The sequence below is a fragment of the Papilio machaon genome, chromosome 19 (assembly GCF_912999745.1).
Source record: "Papilio machaon chromosome 19, ilPapMach1.1, whole genome shotgun sequence".
Classification (NCBI taxonomy): domain Eukaryota; kingdom Metazoa; phylum Arthropoda; class Insecta; order Lepidoptera; family Papilionidae; genus Papilio; species Papilio machaon.
In genome coordinates, this window is record NC_060004.1 from 3,401,581 (window position 1) to 3,422,200 (window position 20,620).

Sequence of the window (20,620 nt, forward strand, 5' to 3'; positions counted from 1 at the left end):
CAAAGACATCCACAATTACCCATATGATAAGAAGGGAAAGAGGATTAAAATTAGGCCTCCGGCACCACACTCAACAGACGAAACGCGGAATTGCTTCCACTTGCCGCCTGTCTACTGTGTGGTCGTGGTACTTCACCGGGCGAGCTGGTCTATTCGAGCAACAGGTGTTGTTGCTGACGTCTAACACTATATAATGTACTATACAATACTCGTCAAGCCCTTTGAGATTGGGCTTCTCAAAGGACTTGGCGAGTGTTGAAAAGTGTGTTTTATTTAGGTGCCTATAAATCTTAGGGTGCTACATATAGACTACTAGTTAAGATTTTTCGTGGTTTAAATTTCTCGTGGTCGAGGCCGTTGGCTACAGCATAAAAATCGATCGTTTTGGTCTCGAACATATGTGTACGCTAATGTAATATAAAATATTTTAATTTTAATTAATTTTATTCAGTTTATTCTAAATAATTCGTCAAACGTGTTCGATTACGCAAGTGTGTTGAAGTAATAAATTAAGTAGCCAAAACTGAGAAGGACACTTGTAGCCCCTTCGTTCACAAAGCAATGGAAAACTTCGGAACTAATATTGAAAACTCGCGTCGCGTTGTGCGCGCTCCGTACATACAACGTCGAATCGTCGACACGACTTGTCTAATCATTCAGCACAGAGGGTCTAGCACAAATATTTATTCTACGCTTTAAAATCCTTTCTCTTTTTTAACTTTTACATTTCATACTTCACAATGTTTTGAATTTAATTCTATTGGCAAAGAAAAAAGTAAGTTAATAAGTAGTGATGCAACGGAAGTGTCTTACCGGAACCAGAAACGGAAACAGATGTCAAAAATAAATTTTAGCAGAAACGGAAACGGAAACGGATGCGGAAACAGAAGTGTAAATAATAATAAAAAACGTATTTACAAAAATATTTTTTTCGGTAAAAACAGTTTGTATTCGTTTTTAATTTATTAAGGCATTGGATATCGATGTCCTTTAGCCTTCAATGTATGTATTTTTAGTGCGCTGCTATAAGTTAAAATACGCGTTTTTTTTTAATTTATTTTCAGGAAACAAAATTACACTATTTACAAATTAAAGTTCGCCAAACCACTCGTATTGACAAACGACAAATATATTTCTAACTATGTAATGATGATGATATATTACATGGTTATCACTTATTCAAAAGTACATTTAATAACTCGTACGTATGAAATAGTCACATTTTGCCAGTTGTCAAATTATATATGGACAACAACTAGACAGTTTACTCCAGCAAGAGAAACTGATTGTTTCAAACAGCAGCAGAAAATATTACGCGCTTAAATTCACAAAATAGTACGTAATCAAACAAATGCGACAAGTGCCGAAAGGCCGCGCACGGACTGCCCGTCTCGCGCCGCGCATTTGGATCTCTCAGTCGTCGTAAAGTTCCGTTTTATCTCCGTTATAAAAGTTGCGGAAACAGAAGCAGAAACGGATGTTGAAAAGCACGCGGAACTTCCGCACTTGCGGAAACGGAAACAGACATCCGTTGCATCACTTTTAATAAGTCAGGCAAGTTTGCAACGTACAATTGAATACAGGATGTTATTTAAAGAAAAAAAGGAATAGCAAAGGAACACTATATTGTACACTTTATGAAAACAAGGAATTTATACAAATTTAGTAAATATCAAGTAGCCAGTCATTATAATCTTATAGAACACATAAACATACAATACTAATATTAAATATGTCAATATTTTCAAACAAAATTGTTTTCTTGCAACTTGATCAGCATTTTTAAAAGTATCATCCTTTATAATATACTTCCGAACACCATACGCCCAAATACGTATCATTTCTTTATTGTCAATTGTTGCCATATCACAGTTGAAAATGTCTCGATCAATATTAGACAGGTTTAAGTAAAGATTGAGCGTGTTATCATCTTGAAATTTCCATTCATTGTTCATGAAAAATTCGAACACAGATGTCAACTTGTATATCTTTTTATATACCTTTACCAGTCTGAAACAAGAGCAGAATAAGTACACCACTGTCAAACTAAGTAATATGTATATCGCATCGCATACATAATTTCGATGTAAATGTAGCAGTAAATTTGCCTTCGTAAGCCAAAAGGGTTAATTTAATCAACGAAATAAATAAAAAAAAAATAAACCCCGAGTAGGGTTTGAGGGTTAAGTTGACCATAAATATACTATTATTTCATGGGTATTTTTTTACTGTAAAAAGCACATATTCAGTCAAGTTGCGTGCCGGAAGCCTAATTTTAGTCCACGTTCCCTTCCCACCGTTTTCTTATAAAGAAATTATGGGAATGGGAAGTGGATTTGGCGAAGGAGAGGACGCAAAGGAAGGGGAAATATGCTCTGTTTGTGTGTCCCTTTCTCCGTTGATTAAATGTAGGCAACGCATCTGCAATTGCAGATGTCCATGGGCAGTAGTCGCTGTTCGGCGAATTCAGGTGACCGCATGTTCCTTTTTCACCTTATTATATAAAAAAGTCAAATCCTAAGGTTTGCCGGCAAAACTTTCAATGAATAACCTCTGTTATGAGTTTTTAATAAGATATTTTTATGTATTTATATTAAATGATTTTACTTTGAAAACATACTTACAGTGGACGTTTCCCTGTTAATATGAGCGCAAAATCCACAAAGAATGCAGGAATAAAATGTAATAGCCAAAAAAGTACTACACTTGGTAGTTTGTAAGGCGTTTGTATAAGATGGCAATACCATATTGCCCGCGAAGAAATCAGATATCTTGCACAATCAAGGACATTACAAGCGTATCCTGAAAATTATGTGCGATAAAATTTAATATTAATTCCTTATTCAAAAAAAATAAACATGTATCTATTTTCTTACCCCATTGTAACGGATTTCTATTGCCGGTTATATTATAAATTTTTGTATTTTCATGGTTAGGTCGTTTCGAGTTATTCCAAGCAGCCACTAATATTGTATTTATCACAATGTCAGCGGGAACCATACTTACGACTATATCACTAATGGATCTCGCGGAATGAATTATTCCTGCATAAATTCCTGCCAGAAACTGAAAACAGTAGAATAGAATAGAAACCATATACACAATCTTTTATCTTTTATTTATTATTAGTATGATTGTTAATTTCGGTAGATTTTATTGCAAAATTTTGTAGGACGCGAATGAACACTTTACACGACAAAATCGTTCACATTTATTGCTATTTTGTTTGTTTTAAAATTACTCTTGACAGAGACAGAGGAAGGTGTGAACGGAGTGGGCGTTTGCCCACGGGCTCGCGCTCCGAAAGGCACCGCGCCTTGAAGTTTTACCCATAAAAATATTAAGCCAAAAATATAAAAGAAATTGAAAGATCTGAACTCTATTTTCTATATTAATTTTATTTTCTATATTAATAAAATTCAGAAGATGTATCTCAGAATACAAAAAATATCGTCTACGTATCTTTTCCACAGTTTAACTGGTGACAGTGTGGCTACGATTCTGATGATATCAACTGGATCTTTATAAAAACCTCTGGCAACTATGAAAGAACAGACGAACAGAACAGAACCGTATGAAAAACAGACGGAAAACTTAATAAACAGAAACTTAAATTTCACAAACAAAACTTACGCCACTGGGGCTGTTTAAATTCCAAGGATCAACACAGCCTGGTAATGGTTGAGAGTATGAACTTATCACTGAAATAAATAATGATGTTATTTAATATAATCTATCATTATTAATTACATTGCTTAAGTATTCTGACATTCAATTGAGGGAAACGATTACAAAACAAAAATTATGGAAAGTTTCGATGTTGTAAATACGAGCTTAATTTACTAGATGCGTGTATGGTAAGTTTTTTGTTTTGTTACCATTGCCCGTCATTAAAACATGTTAAAGCTATACTTACCAACGGATGGTCGAACAACACATATAGGTAAGCCTCGTGCTTCAGTTCTTATGACTTCTTCCGCCACTGCTTTAGTAAATGTATATGTATTCGCAAAGTCTTTGTTTAATCTAAAATGTATCTTCTTTTAAAAAAATTGAACATGGCAAAATATTAATCGATTATATAGAAATAGCAGTCCCTTGTAACTTTAGTTGCGGGGACGTGTAAAACACTACTACTTACGGTTGCATCATATTTTCCAACTTATTTTGTTCAATAGTTTCGGCCATCTCTATAATAGCATTCGGTGGTATAGGACTGTCATAAAACTGTTCTTTTACTTCTTCTCTCACTCGACTCTTAGAGGCGTGACTGTATGCTGTCGATACGTGAACTATAGACCTGAAATTTGTATAGCTTATTTATTAAGTATGAAAACATGTTCTGAGGTCCGTAAACCAGATGGTTAGGTTAGGTTAGGGTTCTCTAAAACTATAACATCTCTCTAGCTTCTGTATAAACAAACCCACACCCACATGTTCTTTGATCACAAGTAAATTGTGTATCGCTTATTATTTTTGCAATACAACCAAATCTGGACAAGCGAGATTCCATCGGTCATATAAACTGGAGTTGGCCATATATACTAAGTTTCTCGCTTACGGACGTCGTCAGTTGGGACTGAACAAAAACTCACGTTTATAGGTTTTACGGTTATCCAGGATAGTATAAATTCCTACATGCTAATATAGAATTGAGTAGTGGCACTAAACATCACTATGTTACAAACTGTGAAAATCTTAAAAATCTAATTAGAACCAAAGTACAAAAGGTACAAAATCGTAAAAAGCAAAGCATGTGCCTGGTTTAAAATGTTGTTTGCGTTATTGGATAAATAGTAAGGAATTACTAAGTTAAGAGTTTCCATGTTCTTTAAATCTAATTTACCTCTAACCAGAGGTTAATAAAACTCTATTTATATTATTTCATACGAAATTTTGAAAGTGTCTTATTTAGACTTAATAACTTAGAAAATATATTTTTATATATTTTAATAAGCTTTGTCGAAAAATATATGGGATACGAATATTCGAGAATTTACTGGAACAAAGACAAAAGAACGTCGAAAATAAGACAATCGGTAAGAAGATCGAAATTCGGACTATAGAAGGGGCATCCGTTTTGACCCGTGACAGTCTGAAAGAAAATAAGAAGTGAGAAATAACAATTGAAAAGAAAGTGAACGTGCAGAACAGAAAGTACTTAGTGAAGAGAAAGTGAAAGTGATGAAGTGCAATGATGGTGGTGTAGTGTTCAGTAACAGTGGTTCAGTGTGTGGTGTTGAAAAACAACCATGACAGTTCGTAAGAAACGGGATTCTTACCACGATTAGGCTGTTTGAGCTCCCGATATTTCGGCACAGTTGCATGCGCCATGTTCACGGGTTGACTGATTCAACTGAAATATCGGGAGCTCAAACAGCCTAATCGTGGTAAGAATCCCGTTTCTTACGAACAGTATATTAGTAAAAACCACGAAAGTTTGAAGTTATAAACCATGACAGTGCTCGAACACTTTATGCAGTAAATCCTTATGACTACTGTGAGTCGCAATAAATCAAGGTAGAATAATTTTAAAAGTGTTTTAACTCTGTCCTCGCGCTCGTAACAAAATACACTTGCCTTAGTTGTTTACAACATTTAGCGAGGCGAACTATCTCCCTGGTGCCTCGGACATTGACCAGCGTTGCAACCTTTAAAATCTCGTCAAAATTTACGATTGCAGCTGCATGGAAAATAATATTCACCTAAAATTATTTTCAAATTATAATTTATTGACTATAAACATTTATAAAATAATAATTAACTTATATAACTAAATTCTACTATCTTACTAATATTACAAATGTGAATATTTAGATGGATGGATGTTTGTTGATTAAATTATTTTTAAACATCGCGAGGAAGGATTCCTGGGTGACACCTAAATTATTACGTTGCATTGTTGTAGCAATTAAATAAATTTAAAAACAAAAAAGGAACGAAACATGTCAAAGAAAGAAACGAAACGATTTGTTTCCTTCTCTTTCTTGTACTATTTTGGTATAGAAAAGTATAATAAACATTGAAACTCCAGTTAAATGAGAAATGTGTCACACAGAGCTGAAAATTGAGAGAATTGTTCAGAATATATGAATGTAGTATGTATGAAACCTGAAAAGCTCCCATCGAACCGGTATATTGAAAAAATAAATTCATGATTCATTCGGTCACCAAAAATAGGGTTTTGGGTTTTTCCGCAAAAAATTAAGTTTTAACGTAAAAAGTTGTAAGGTTAAAAAATACATTTGATAAAATTATAGATCATATACTCGTATGAGCTTCACAATCTATAAAAAGAATTCCTAAACTTTTTTCTAAGAGCCACCGATTTTTAAATATACCTATACAGTGTACTGTATTATTTGAAAATAGTTCAAAAAGTTATATATTTAAGTAGCCAGTGATCACTACTTCTTGCGTATTAAAGAAAATTTTTCAGAATACCTGAGATATCTCAACTAATTGTACTACAACGCGTTCATGTAAATTTTAAAGTAATTCTTAACTTTCTTCTTACGAGCTTCAACAAACTTCTACGTCCACTGCTTTAGACTACGCGTTGATAATTCAGATTTATTAGACCGCTCAATTTAAACATTCAAAGGTACAATTCTTTCCGAACTGTTACCATTTTTTTTGCCGATTATTGCACTCCTTCATTTCTATATTAGCCTGACTAGAATATGGTTTTGCTTCCTAATATTTTTACATGATAATTACCTGCTCGGTTATGATATTCCGATCAAGATCTCCAATGCCTAGCTCCTTCTTACTCAAGTCTCCCTCAATCGGTATTATGTTCGTCACAAAATCTGGTTTACATTTGTGTAAACTAATAAAGACCTGTAAAAATCATTTAAAACAATTCGAAGGTCATAGGGACCTTTGATAAGGTTTGCGATAAAACTTTTTTCCAGTATGTTAAAAAAAATAAGTAATTGACAAAAAAAAATCTGCAATACTTACTGGATCTTTTAGAATTTGATCAATTCGTTGCTGTATGTTTTTTCCTTTTTTTGATCGTATAAATAAATAAACTTTATTCACATTACAACACCTGAAAAAAATTAGCAATCTTACTAATATTATAAATGCGAATGTTTGAACGGATGGATGGATAGATGGATAGGTTGATAGGTGGATAGATGGATGGATGTTTGTTACAAGGTATCTCCAGAACGGCTGCAGGGATCTCGCTGAAATTTGGCATAGATGTAGATTATAGTCTAGAAGAACATACAGGCTACTAAGAAAGTATTTTTTTAATTCCGCTCCGACGGAGGAGCGTGCGACAACTAGTCGTAAATAAAGTAAGAAAAATCTTGTATTTTATAATGCAAGTATAGGCATTATAAAATACAAGATTTTTAAGATATGACAATATATCTAACTATGAGCTAACTAAATTATGCGCTAACGATGTAAGCATGAGCTGTAACTTTTTTCCCCCTCTTTTGTTATTTTTAAAGCCAATTCGGCAAATAAAGTAGTGGATCCGTTTAAATTCTACAATATCCGTAAGCAATATAAAATATAGTAAGCAACGCGCTTTTAATTCAAATAGGTAGAGAGCAAAATAATGAAAGGAAAAGAATATATATTGAACGACATAAGAAAAAACAACTTACCAGATACAGAGGCAGAGGTGCAATACAACAATCAAATAGAAGACAGGGGTCAAGTGACACTATTTACTTATAAAATCTAATTCCTACGAGTGTGGGTACCGAGGCCAAATTCTAATTCTCTTCCCCTTACCACTATTTTAATATGAATAAATAGGAAGGTGTTTTAATATGAATAAATAGGAAGGTGAAGTGGACTTGATGTGGCGAGGAGGAGACGTAGAGGAAGGTGAAATTTCTTTGTTACTACGTCCACTCCTCTGTTCATTAAGCGTTTTGACTTGCCACAAATGTTTATGGACAAAGATCACTTCGCTACTTTAGCCCCGCCTTTATTTTTAAAATAAAGAGCTCTGTTACCTAAAAAGCTTCTCAATTATGTGTTTTCCGATAAAACCCGTGCCGCCGGTGAGAAATATGTTGGAACCAGCATAGAACCTTTCCACGTCGGATGCTCCGCTGGCGATGATTTTTGCCACATCATGCTGATGATCCTGTGCTTCTCTTTCCAAAGCTAACATGGATTCCATATCTATATTTTGGAAAAAAATGTTAAGTGATTGAAATCTATATTTAATTGAGTTTTATATTATATTGGTAATGCTAAAAAATATACTTACTGAAAAACGTTAAGGCTGCGTCTAGAACATAGACTGATTTTAGTATACAAAATAGTTTCTATTTAAACCTAGAATAATTATGTATATATACAGGATGTTTACAAAGTTTGTGGACAGTAGGAGTCGCAAAATTGTTTACCAATGCCGCAATACGCATCTACGTTGTAATAATCAAAAACAAAATGTCGCTTATTACTAATGCAATTACAAATTTTAAACGCAGTTTGTCTTTCGAAACTCCTACTCAAATTTTCTTTTATAGAACACAAAGAATTTATTCGTTTTTAAAACATGTATGTACTTATGCATGCATGGTTAGAAATTTAAAAAAAACTGTTGAAGCCTATTTTGCGATATTTAACTTAATTATCCTGGATAATCCCTCTGGCACCTAAATTGAGCAACATTGACTGAAACTGGATTAGTCGTGGTCATGTTTTCCATCAAGGGAAAAGAATTTTTTTTTCTTACTTGATAATTCTGGACACACGCTCTGACTGTATTAAAGTCCGTTACGTATTAGTTGCTAGTTCTCTTCCCCTTCCTACACATTTCTTATCAAAAAGGAAGGGAAAGGGATGTGGTGTTGAGGGTAGGTGATGTATAGGAAGGAATAGAATACTTTTTCTGTACTTCCCCTGGTCTGTCAATTTAATTTAGGCCCTTTTCGCCTTAAAGAAATCAATAGGTCCCTTTCAGATTAGCCACCATATCCAACAAAAACACACCGTATACTCACGTAATTATGCAACCGCATAGTATTTGAAATGTTTAATTATGTAAAAATACACAATGTATTTCCGCAACCAAAATTTTAAATTTTGTATTGCAACTAAATGAACACGATTATCTACTTGTATTTTAATGTATACTAACTTTTGCCTGCGGCTTCGACGGCGCAGTATTTTCAGAATGTATCAGAAAATAGTTTTGTTATTGGCAATAACACTTCATAGAAGAATAACTCTTTCTAATCCCATACCTTCAATTAGTGACTTTAATTAATGAACTACTTAAGCTGAACGTTTGTAGTTAATTTTATATTTTGTATTAATCTTAGGTGTTTGCTGCTGTTTTAGTAGATATACGTGGTTGTAGGTGGCTTTAGGTCATGTTCCCATGTATTACAAACACCTTGTACATGCAATCTGCATACTTCTGTAATCTCCGATACCCACTTGCAATCGCTTGCAATCATCTGCAGCCTCCTTTACATAAGTGAAATCACCAGAAACCACCTACAACCAAATAAAATCTGGATCCATCTGTACCTACATTCACCTAAATTAAACTACAACTAAACCTGCAACCACCTTGAAGCTCCTGCAATCAAGCTCCTGTAGCTACCAGCATCTATAGTCATCTGCAGTCACATGTAATTACATGCAACTTCATGTGTCAAGTATTCTTCTTCATTTCAAATATTTTAACTTTTATTATCGTCTTTACCCAACTTTTACCGCAATACATGCCGTCACCAACAAAATATTGCTAAGCCAATTTCTACTTTCAGTAATTCATTTTAAGTAAAGAAGTAAAAACTTGCAACAAAATACGCAATTTCAAATGAATTTGACTTCGGAAATTGGATCTTATTTAAGTGAAACTTTTTATAGAAGATATTTTACACATACATACATATTACACATTTTACACATTTATATTACGCATACATGTTTTACAGTTGTAGATTCCGCAACAAAATTATTTGTTGGGTGCACGAATGGGCCGAGTCGATCGGTGAAATACCACGACCACCCAGAAGACAGGCGTCGAGTGGAAGCAATTCCTCGTTTCTTCTGATGAGTGTGGTGCCGGAGGAAAAATTTTAGTCATCTTTTCCTTACCACGCTTTTGTTATTAGGAAAGGATGGGCAGGGGAAGTGGATTTGGCGGAAGAGGGGACGCATAGGAAGGGAAATGTCATATTTCTGTGCGTCCTTCTCCGTTGATTAAAGGTAGGCAACGCATCTGCATTTGAAGATGTCTATGGACAACGATCTCCTCTCTATTTCGGCGAATTCAGGTGGCCGTTTCCTCGTTTGCCACCTTTTAATTTAAAATAAAATAGTCGATGAGCAAGTTAGTCGCAAATTAAATAAAACAATATATCAAAGGAAATACATATAGGTAAAAGCGACTAGTTTTTTTTTACAATTCGATTTAGGTAGTTAATGATGCAAATGAAGTAAAATTTATTTCAATTTTAATTAATTTTATTCAGCTTATTTATTCTAATTAATTCATCAAATGTGTTGGATTGCGCAAGTGTGAAGAAATATTCAAATAAAAAATGACGCATTAAATTGTGTTGCCAAAACTTGGAACCGACGCTTTAAAATTTTCGATTTCTCTTGAATTTTTGAAGATAGAGTTAATTACTTGATTAATTGGACAAATAGACGGGAACGCTAAAGTTTAAATTTTTATATCACAGCTTTTTCGGAGTTAGTGGTCACCCTTGACTTTGTCAGCGTGGAATGAAAAAAATGAGTTTTTTTCGATTTTTTCTATATATACAATTCAATTGACGCAGATCTGTAGAATTCATCCACTTTTCAGATGCATTACCTCTAGTAAGTTAGTAAGTATAGAATGGGTTGGGGAAACAGAAGAGGTTAAAGATTATTGATTTTTATTAATCCTTTTAAAAATCTTTATCAACACAATTCTACAATAAAAAGACCAAGGAAATTTAATCATAATAGTTATATTTTAATAAATCAATACAATAAATTAAACAAATTGACTAACCGTTGAACAAATGAAACGCAGTATAATATAAAACAAATAAATATATAGACCGAATAATAAGTATGTTGCCATTTTTAACCAAAATTGTTTCCTTTCAATTTCCCCTTGACGTTTGATATCTAAGTCTTTAATGATATACTTGCGAATACCGTATACCCATACTTTTATATATTCTTTACGATCTAAATTTGCTATGTCACAGTTAAAGATATCACGGTCGATACTCGACATGTTTTTCTGTAAGCTGAGAGTATTGTCATCTTGAAACTTCCAATCATTGTTAATGAAGAAATCCAACGCCGCTGACAATTTATTTACCTTTTTATAAATATTCAATAATCTGAAAACATTTAAAATAATATAGTACACTACCATTCAAACTTTATGGCGGCTCGCAATTGTGCTCGAGACACTGTGCAGAAACAATTTAAATATAGGCGGAACTCCTCCTCTTCCCATAATAGGCCAATCAGAAATCTGCGCAAACATGTATGCTCGTAGTTTACCATAAGCTGTCATAAAATTTAAATCTTATAATAGACTAGCTGTCGCTCACAACTCCGTCCGCGCGGGATTAAAAAAGAATTGTGTGTCCTGCCAGAATATATTCTACATCTATACCAAATTTCAGTGAGATCCGTTAAGCCATTCTGGAGATACCTTTTAACAAACATATATCCATCAATCTATTCATCCATCCATCCATCCATCCATATGTACAATCGCATTTATAATATTGTCATAACATATTTTTCGACAGTTCGTTTAAATTTTTTAGTTTAATCCCCTCCACATTAATATTTAAAATTTTAATAATGTATGAAATAATTCAGATTTTTATTTATTCGGAGATTCAAAATTAATTTATCTTTATTTACAAAGTAATACACATATACATAGATCTCGGTAACTTACATAGGACGCCTGTTTGTAAATCTGCAAGCCGTATCCGCGATAAATGCAGGTATGTAATGTAAAAGCCAGAATAGAATCGTGAACAGGAATTTATGCGTCGTTTGTACTAGGAAGCAATACCAAACCGCACGAGACGAAATTAATTTCCTTCCAAAAGTCTCAAGAATTACGCCAATTTCCGCTGAAAAGTTAATTTTATTGAGTAACCAATATAAACAATCATTTCCGTGAGATCGTTTCAGATATTATTCAATACAGTTTTTTTTACCAAACTATATTAGCTATAATAGTACATAGGGCCAATAGTCCATATACAGCCGTGCGGCAGCAGGTTATCTTCAGATGGGGCATTGCACTCGAATATTAAAAAAAACTCTAAGCAACTAAGTGTCAATGTTTTAAGAATGTGAGTAGTTGCTGACTGGTGCCATTGAGGAAAGCGACGTAGTGCGTTTTTCGATTGTTTCCATTGTCCAAAAACATATTGTCGTTCCATAAAAAACAAAGATAATTGTTTTGTACAGGTATATCGGTAGTGGAATAGTAAAATTACGAGGAAAATTTAGTACGCACAAGAAGAGTAAAACTCGTATTTGAGACTCTCCATGAGTAGATAAGGCCTAATTATCCGTACCTATAACAGTTTTTTCAACAACTAACGCAAGTTAATAAGATTCATATTTACCCCACAACAACGGGTTACGATTGTTCGTTATGTTATAAATTTTGATATTGCCCTCATTGGACTGTGCCTTTGTGGTCTCCCAAGCGGCGACGAGCGTCGTGTTTGTGACCAGGTCGGCCGGCACTAAGCTTAGCACGATATCTTGACGTGTTCTTAACACATGAATAATACCAGTCACCAATCCTAAAATAAGCTGGAATATAATAATTTATTAAATACTTTTTAATTTGTAGGGTCTTTCAGGTTCAGGAGCGCAGAGGTTCGATTCCAATCGTGTTTTTCGATTTTTTTTTTCTTAGTGTGTATATGCAATCCAGTAAAATAATTTAAGTCCCTAAATATAAGGACTAATTAGAAATTATGTGAATAAAAGTATTAATAACAATAGTAATAGTATACTTACGCCACTGGGACCCAATGAATTCATCGGATCAATCCAACCGGGCAACGGCTCACGATATGAAGAAATAACTGAAAAACAAATCACAACGAATAATTGAACAGTTTCTCTGATGAAATTTTGAGATAAAGCAGAGTAACATTTTATAAAACAGAATGCAAAAAAAATGTTCTCTACATTACATTATCAGGAGAATAGGATTGGAAAACATACATTTAAATTATTTTATTGAAAAACGTTAGCTTTGGTTTTGTGATATGTATATTTTCTTTTCCACTTTATTTATCTATATATATAAAAGAAAGTTGTGTTAGTTACGCCATTTATAACTCAAGAACGGCTGAATCGATTTGACTGAAAATTGGTGGGCAGGTAGGTTAGAACCAGGAATAGGACATAGGATAATTTTTACCCCGTTTTATTTATTTTTTTTTATTCCGCGCGGACGGAGTCGCGGGTAAAAGCTAGTTATAAATATTAAGAAGAAAAATATAGTATTTACCGATTGCCGGTCTAACAATAGAAATAGGTAAATTTCCCGCTTCAGAACGCACGATCTCTTCGCCAAGTGCTTTAGAAAAAGAGTAAGAGTTCGGCCAGTCCGCCTTTACCCTAAAAAAAAAATGTTAAAATCATCACTTGAATTACGGCTTTCAAAGTAGCAATATCTGTTTCATTAATTATGAAGAAGATAGAAAATTACTTTTTAATTCCGGATTAATAAAAAATAGCAAAAAAACTTTTAGAATTCTTTATAATGCACTAATAAAAGGACTCTTTTGAGAGTTACAATTTTTTTCGTAATGGTCGAGTTACGAAAAAATTTGTATTGTATTTGTTATAAAAATTTGTTTGTATTTGTTATAGTCTGGTCCCTCTGAGTTCCTTTGGATATCCTGGAACCCTCGTAGTCTCACTAGGGGGTTTTATTGAGTAGTAATCTCACATAAGTCTATCCTGTCCCACAAAAAGAATGTTATCTTCACATAGTTTGAAATACAACAATACTGGTATTTAAAGCTGTACACTTCAAAGTTCATCATTTTAAAGTTACGGTATAAGTTCAGATATATTTACAATTTCTCATTTCACGATTTGACGTTTCAAATAATTTTTATATAAAACTATATCACCGAATGAAAAAACACAACATCACTTACATTTGCATCATATTTTCTAATTTATTTTCATCAATATTTTCGGCCATATCTATGAAAGCATTAGGTGGAACAGGACTGTCATAAAACTGTTCCTTGACAGCTTGTCCCACTCGACTCTTGGTGGCGTGACAATACGCTGTCGATACGTGAACTATAGACCTGAAATAAACCAATAAATATAAACACTTGCAGAAACTGGTTAGAAAATAGTTTCCAAAGGGATTTTTTTTTTTATATTACAAGGTGGCAAACGAGCAAGCGGTCACATGAATTCGCCGAAATGGCGAAGCGACCGCTGCCCCTAGCCTGCCTCAATTGCAGATGCGTTGCCTACCTTCAATCGACGAAGGAGAAGACGCACAAAAACAGAATATTTAACCTTTCTATGCATCTCCTCCTCCATCAAATCCACCTCCCCTTTCCATCCTTTCCTTATAAGAAAAAGAGTGGGAAGAGAAACAGGACTAAAATTAGGCCTCCGGCACCACACTCATCAAACGAAACGCAGAATTTCTTCCACTTGACGCCTGTCTTCTATGTGGTCGTGGTATTTCACCGGGCGAGCCGACCAATTCGTGCAACTGATGTTGTTGTTGCTGGCGTCTACCACTGTTTAGTGGATCCAGATGTACTCTCCGGAATCCACTAAAGAACCGGCGCGCCGGAGTGTACGACGGCGGAAAATTAAGTAGAGGGTTTGTAAATTGTGAGAAGATATGTAACAGTAGTTTGACTGAAACTAATTAATTTTGAAAGTGATTTACTTATTAAAACTTTCGTGCGACATTATCGTCTTGTTTACAAAATTTAGACATTGAGTTAGTACTAACTATAGTATTTACTTGCCTTAATTCTTTACAAGACTTAGCCAACCGCATTATCTCCCTGGTTCCTCTAACATTGGTCAGTGCTACAACTTTCATACTCTCATTAAAGTTCACCGTAGCTGCCGTATGAAATATTATGTTCACCTGAAAAAAAAAACATGGTCACTCAAAGACTTTAAAATTATATGTTACATACGTTCAATATCGTCTTTTTTAGTATTATATCAAAGATGTTTAGAACTGATGCTAATTTAATAAATCAATCTCAAAATAATTTACAATTTTTAAATCTGATTTAAATGATCAAAAGTTTGGAATAGTAATCGAAAAACTTGATCTTTCGTTTAGAGAGAGATCAATTCGTTTTATCAATAATCGTAATCTTTAGATTGATTATTATTGCGCTCAATGGTAAGACGTTTTTAACTAACATAAATACGTTAAATATTTATTAATATAATGTGAATTTTATTTAGAAAACTATCCTAGGAACCCTATAAAATCTAGTAAAAATTTTTCTATGACTAACCTGTTCTGTAATAAGATCCCAATCAGACGCGCTTAGTCCAAGCTTCAATTCGCTGACGTCACCAGAAACTGCTAATACATTGTCTGCAAACTTTGGTTTTTGGTTGTGCAAACTATCAAATACCTGTACAATAGAAGGTTAAAATATGTAATTACAAACATGTACACAAACGAACAAGTGACTATCTGATTTCTCTAAAATAATGTAGTAATCGCTACTCATAGATATAATAGAAAGATATCTTCAGCAAGCTGCCAACAAACGTTAAATAACAATGTACCTTAAATGGACAGAAAAGAGGACACAAAGTCCCTTGTCACGATATTATATTTCTTATTGTTGTTAAAAAATCTTACCGGGTCTTCTAGAATTTGCTTAACTCGCTGCTGTGCAGTTTTTCCCTTTTTCGTACGCAATAATAAATAAACTTTATTCACGTTACAGCATCTAATAAAAAATATTTACAACTTGCAATTATTATAATTATTTTACTTGCATCACGTTTTTTGCGTCATTGTCATGTACTTGCATGTATATGTAAAGTTTTTTATATAATATATAGTAAACGAGCGGCGAATCGATATCGCTAAAAAATAAATGATCAATATATAAAATTTCTTCCAATTCGATCCCTCTCCAGCCAACTCCATTTACCCTTCCCATTCTTTTCCTTTTTGGCCTCTAGCACTACACTCATCAGAAGAAACATGGATGTACCTCCACATCACGTCTATCTGTTAGTGGTGTTTTGATGGTCGAACGGGCAATCCGTGCAGCATGGTCGTTTGCTCGTTTGCCATCGTATAGTATAAAATAATAACACATATTGTTTTCTGCGCAACAACTCGTACGATGTTCAGAGCTGACAAGATATTTGACAACCGTAATACCTGAATAATTTCTCAAGCAGCTGTTTCCCGAGGAAACCGGAGCCACCGGTGACAAACACATTGGTACCGGAGTAGAACTTCTCCACACTGGAAGCTCCGCTCGCGATGACATCTGCCACATTGCGTTGACGATTGACCGCGTCTTTCTCCAAAGCTAACATTAATTCCGCCATGTCTAAAAAAAATCGATGTCTTTTTTATAAAAATAAAAATAGCAGTTTCATGCAGCAAAGTAATACTTAAGCAAATAAATGTTACTTAACAATTCATTATAAACTCTTAATATTTTTTTGAAAATAATTAAAAATTGCTAGAATGTGTTTCACAACGATAGTCGAACAGTATTTTAATAGAATTCGATAGCGAGAAAAACTATAGTTATTTTGAAAGATAGTTCTTTTTCAACTGTGCTTTGATAATATTTTTTTTATTTTGTATGGCTTTACATTCAAGAAAAAAAGGAAAAAACATGATAATGAATGTAACCAACAACTAAACTTACTTATAATTTTCACTGACAGATTATTCAGAAAGTATTGTTTTATAAAACGTGTTGTTTGTTCAACATTAAAGAATATAATGAGAAACTTAACCATAGTATCGTAACCCAAATATATTCATTCGGTAAAAAAGTAGTCATTATAAAATGTATACTTAATAATTACTTTGTAGTGAATCATAGTTTCGTTTCCCACAAACAATATATTTTGAATTAAACAACGTCTTGCTACCGCAGTTAAAAGGCAACGTAAATCTTCGAAACCTGGCGATTTTAGTTGCTAAGCGAGTCATGCAATGCAATGTGATAAAGGTTCGTACACATGCACGCGTCACAGCAATTTTGTTTGTTGATCGCCAAAACCGGTCGTTCGCAACCTGAGGGAATATCAACAGTATTTTCGTACCGTCATCGACAAAATATTATGTACTTTAAGCCCGCTGTACAAATCTAATACAAATTTTGTTGATAAAGTTAAAAATACTTTTTCGATAATTTTTCGTCCTTCTGTATTCTTATATCTTCTTATATCTTCGATTTTAGGCCTTCTGTATGTCGAGATCGTCGTGATAAATCACTGCGTTTTTAAAAAGGCGTAGCAAATTTATATATTTAGTCACTATAATAGTACTGGCTGAACGTCCATCTACGTTGTGTGTACAAATCGCGCGTAACGCGATAGTCGCGACTAGGGTTGCCAGGTCGCCAAACCTACTAGCCGGACAGACCAGCCAGTTTGGCCGGATATTTGGGTAGACAGGTCAGAGTAGGATTTTGTCTCAGTATTAATAGGTACACTCTCGTTTGGGAAATGTAAAAAATCTAACAAAAGCCGGAAAACCGTTTATTTTGGCCGGACACACAATCAAAAAGCCTACCTATGTCCGGCTTTATCCGGACGCGTGGCAACGCTAGTCGCGGCGCAAGGTTAAAATATTAGTTCCGAAAATTTAGGTTGCCTTGAGTACGAAAATTAAAAAAAAACTAAAAGTTTTATTTTATTAACAACTAGCTTTTACCCGCGACTCCGTCCGCGCGGAATAAAAAATAGAAAACGGGGTAAAAATTATCCTGTGTCCGTTTCCTGGTTCTAAGCTACCTGACCACCAATTGTCAGTCAAAACGATTCAGCCGTTCTTGAGTTATAAATAGTGTAACTAACACGACTTTCTTTTATATATATATATATATATATATATATATATATATATATATATATATATATATATATATAGATTAAAAAACAATTTATACAATAAATAAAATTGGCTTAATATCAAAAAGAAAATCATATTTTGCGAACACGGTGTATCGGTGTTGCTTATACGAGTGTGTGACAAAAATTCAATTGTCAACACTCGTTTGTCCCGGGTAATCCCCGAAACAGGTAACTGATTTTGTCGGGACTTTTAATGGAAGGTAGCTTGTGTGCGCTTAGGCTATTTTTATAATTCCGCGCTGATAAAATTGTGGGCAACCACTATAATTAATTAAAATAATTTATTACAGTGAACTTTAAAACAATTGATTCCATACATTAATTCATTATCATAAATTATATCAATTGGTATTGTTGACAAAACATAAAAAAAGTATATATATATAGTTTCAGTTAAAATAGGATGTTGAACTTTGTACATTATTTTATTCACTTCTTTAGTTTCACTGGTCATACTTACATTGTAGAAAAGAAAAGGTAAAGTAGATGATAAAATGTAAAGGAGGATGATAAACAAAAAGGATTAAAATATCGCTTTTAATTTTACTCAAATTATGGCCGAGCCTAATCATCGATGTTAATCCATTTATGCATAAGAACAATCTAATAGCGAATAAATTTTAAGCAAATAAGTGTTAATTCAAAATACCTAAAATGAACAAAAATGGTTTTAGATCTATTATTGGTGGTGCACTGTGCACGCCCCGGGCTAATGTTTCTCGGCCTACCGCCGATGAGAACCGAACTAAACTTGTGTCTAAACTTGGTTTAACTAATAGGGTCTCCAGTTTAGACACAAGTCTCGGATTCGGTTCGACGAAATCTTGTTGATTTCAATCCCAAAAAGACACATTCGCCATTAACTAATTTTCTGAGCTGGCTCGACCGGTGAAATACCACGACTACACAGAAGACCGCGAAGCATTCCGCGTTTCGTCTTGTGAGTGTGCATGCCGGAGACCTAATTTTAGTCGACATTCCCTTCCCACCATTTTATTATAAAGAAATGATGGAAAGGGGAAGTGGATTTGGCAGAGGAGGGGACGCATAGGATGGGGAAATATCCTCTTTCTGTGTGTCCTCCGTTAGTTACAGGCAACACATCTTCAATAGCAAATGTCCATGGGCAATGGTGGCTTCGCCATTTTGGCGAATTTAGGTGACAGCAGGTGTTTGCCACCTTATAAAATATAAAAAATGTGGGCGACGGCGAACTTTTTTGCATTAAATATCAAACCGCTAGTTTGGTCCCTACTCGTATAAAAACAAATATGTAAACACAAAAGTAGTTTTGTATTACGCAATTAGCGGTCGCCCTCTACATCGTCATTAAAACAAAAACAATAATAAATAAATGTCTATAATATGCCCACACACATAAGATTCCACCCAGTGAAAGTTCCTTCAAAATCGATCTAACTTTTTCGAAGATTAGCCAGAACAAACGCAGCTTGCGGACAGATATACAAAACTTAAAAAAATGTTTTTTCTTTACAGTTAAAGCAGTTACATCATGTCCACATATACACACTCCAATTTTATTAACTGCATAGATAAAAACCAACATACGTCAATTGTTTATTTTTTGAATAGAAAATTAATTAAATACACGCACGTTAATAAGTTTGCCCGTAGCTTGGCCCGTAGGCGATGTTAAAAATGTACATACAATTTTAACATCGTAGTAAAAGTTGAAGAAAAGGACGGTCTAAATTTAATTTTCGTAGTCACGTGATTAGTTCTATATGTTAAAACATTTTTAAGACTACCGCTATTGGAATGCTAATGACCAATGTCAAAAGACTTTTGCAATAACTTTAGTGAACAGAGAATGTACAGAAAAGTACAGTATCCCGCCAAATACACCTCTCCTTCCCATCTTTTTCTTAATAAAAAAAGGGTTGGAAGACTGGCATACTTACATGTCAGACGAAATGCAGAATTACTTCCACTTCACGCCTGTTAGAAAACAGGCGTGAAGTGAACCACTCAGAAGTGTGGTTGCGCGGTCGTGCTATCCATTATTACCTGTCGATACCAACTGCTCGATACCATCTGCGTATGGGCCATTAAAATTTTTAGAAAGCGGTATGAATTTGAAATTAAAGTTTAAATTGAGGGACTTAGCCAATAAAATACATAAACAATATTAATGCCGAACCAACCCGGTTCGTGTAAGTAAACACAACTAAAAAAAAAAATATAGAAAACAACTCGACGACAAAAAAATCGAATCAGGCGTGTGCATGACGCCTTTGAACCATCATCTCCCTGACCTTATCCCATTCACATACGGTCGCGCACCAAGTTTTCATCCTCCATATATTGATCCGTCATCCGAGTCGTCACTCCTCTCTCTCGTCCACATTGTATGTTCGTTAAAAATAACTTAGAGTAACATATCTTAGCTTTTAAATTACATAAATAAATCAAATATTTTCCTGAAACATAATCTAAACATAAAAACATCTGTTATAATGACCATTTTTGCACCTGT

At 34.1% G+C, this 20,620-nt stretch overlaps 2 protein-coding genes and 1 long non-coding RNA gene across 3 annotated transcripts; all 3 read right to left on the reverse strand.

Moving 5' to 3' along the window:
- Window positions 1-1,652: 1,652 nt before the first annotated feature.
- On the reverse strand, window positions 1,653-8,149 carry LOC106715136 (fatty acyl-CoA reductase wat-like). The gene is made up of 10 exons (XM_045682621.1): window positions 7,986-8,149; window positions 6,967-7,057; window positions 6,721-6,843; window positions 5,581-5,705; window positions 4,142-4,300; window positions 3,917-4,026; window positions 3,634-3,701; window positions 2,877-3,066; window positions 2,625-2,802; window positions 1,653-2,010 (listed from the first exon to the last, which is right to left on the reverse strand). The coding sequence occupies exons 1-10, from the start codon at window positions 8,144-8,146 to the stop codon at window positions 1,653-1,655; spliced, it is 1,563 nt and encodes a 520-aa protein (XP_045538577.1). The 5' UTR covers window positions 8,147-8,149.
- A 3,761-nt stretch (window positions 8,150-11,910) lies between these two features.
- LOC106715138 (fatty acyl-CoA reductase wat-like) lies at window positions 11,911-15,127 on the reverse strand. Its single transcript, XM_014508364.2, has 6 exons — window positions 15,006-15,127; window positions 14,160-14,318; window positions 13,502-13,611; window positions 13,003-13,070; window positions 12,600-12,792; window positions 11,911-12,095 (listed from the first exon to the last, which is right to left on the reverse strand). Exons 1-6 carry the CDS (start codon window positions 15,080-15,082, stop codon window positions 11,911-11,913), a joined length of 792 nt encoding a protein of 263 aa, XP_014363850.2. The 5' UTR covers window positions 15,083-15,127.
- Window positions 15,128-15,522: 395 nt separating this feature from the next.
- Window positions 15,523-16,558, reverse strand: LOC123722075. Its single transcript, XR_006756424.1, has 3 exons — window positions 16,406-16,558; window positions 15,872-15,962; window positions 15,523-15,638 (listed from the first exon to the last, which is right to left on the reverse strand). It is a non-coding gene; the product is annotated as an uncharacterized LOC123722075 (long non-coding RNA).
- Between the last annotated feature and the right edge of the window lie 4,062 nt (window positions 16,559-20,620).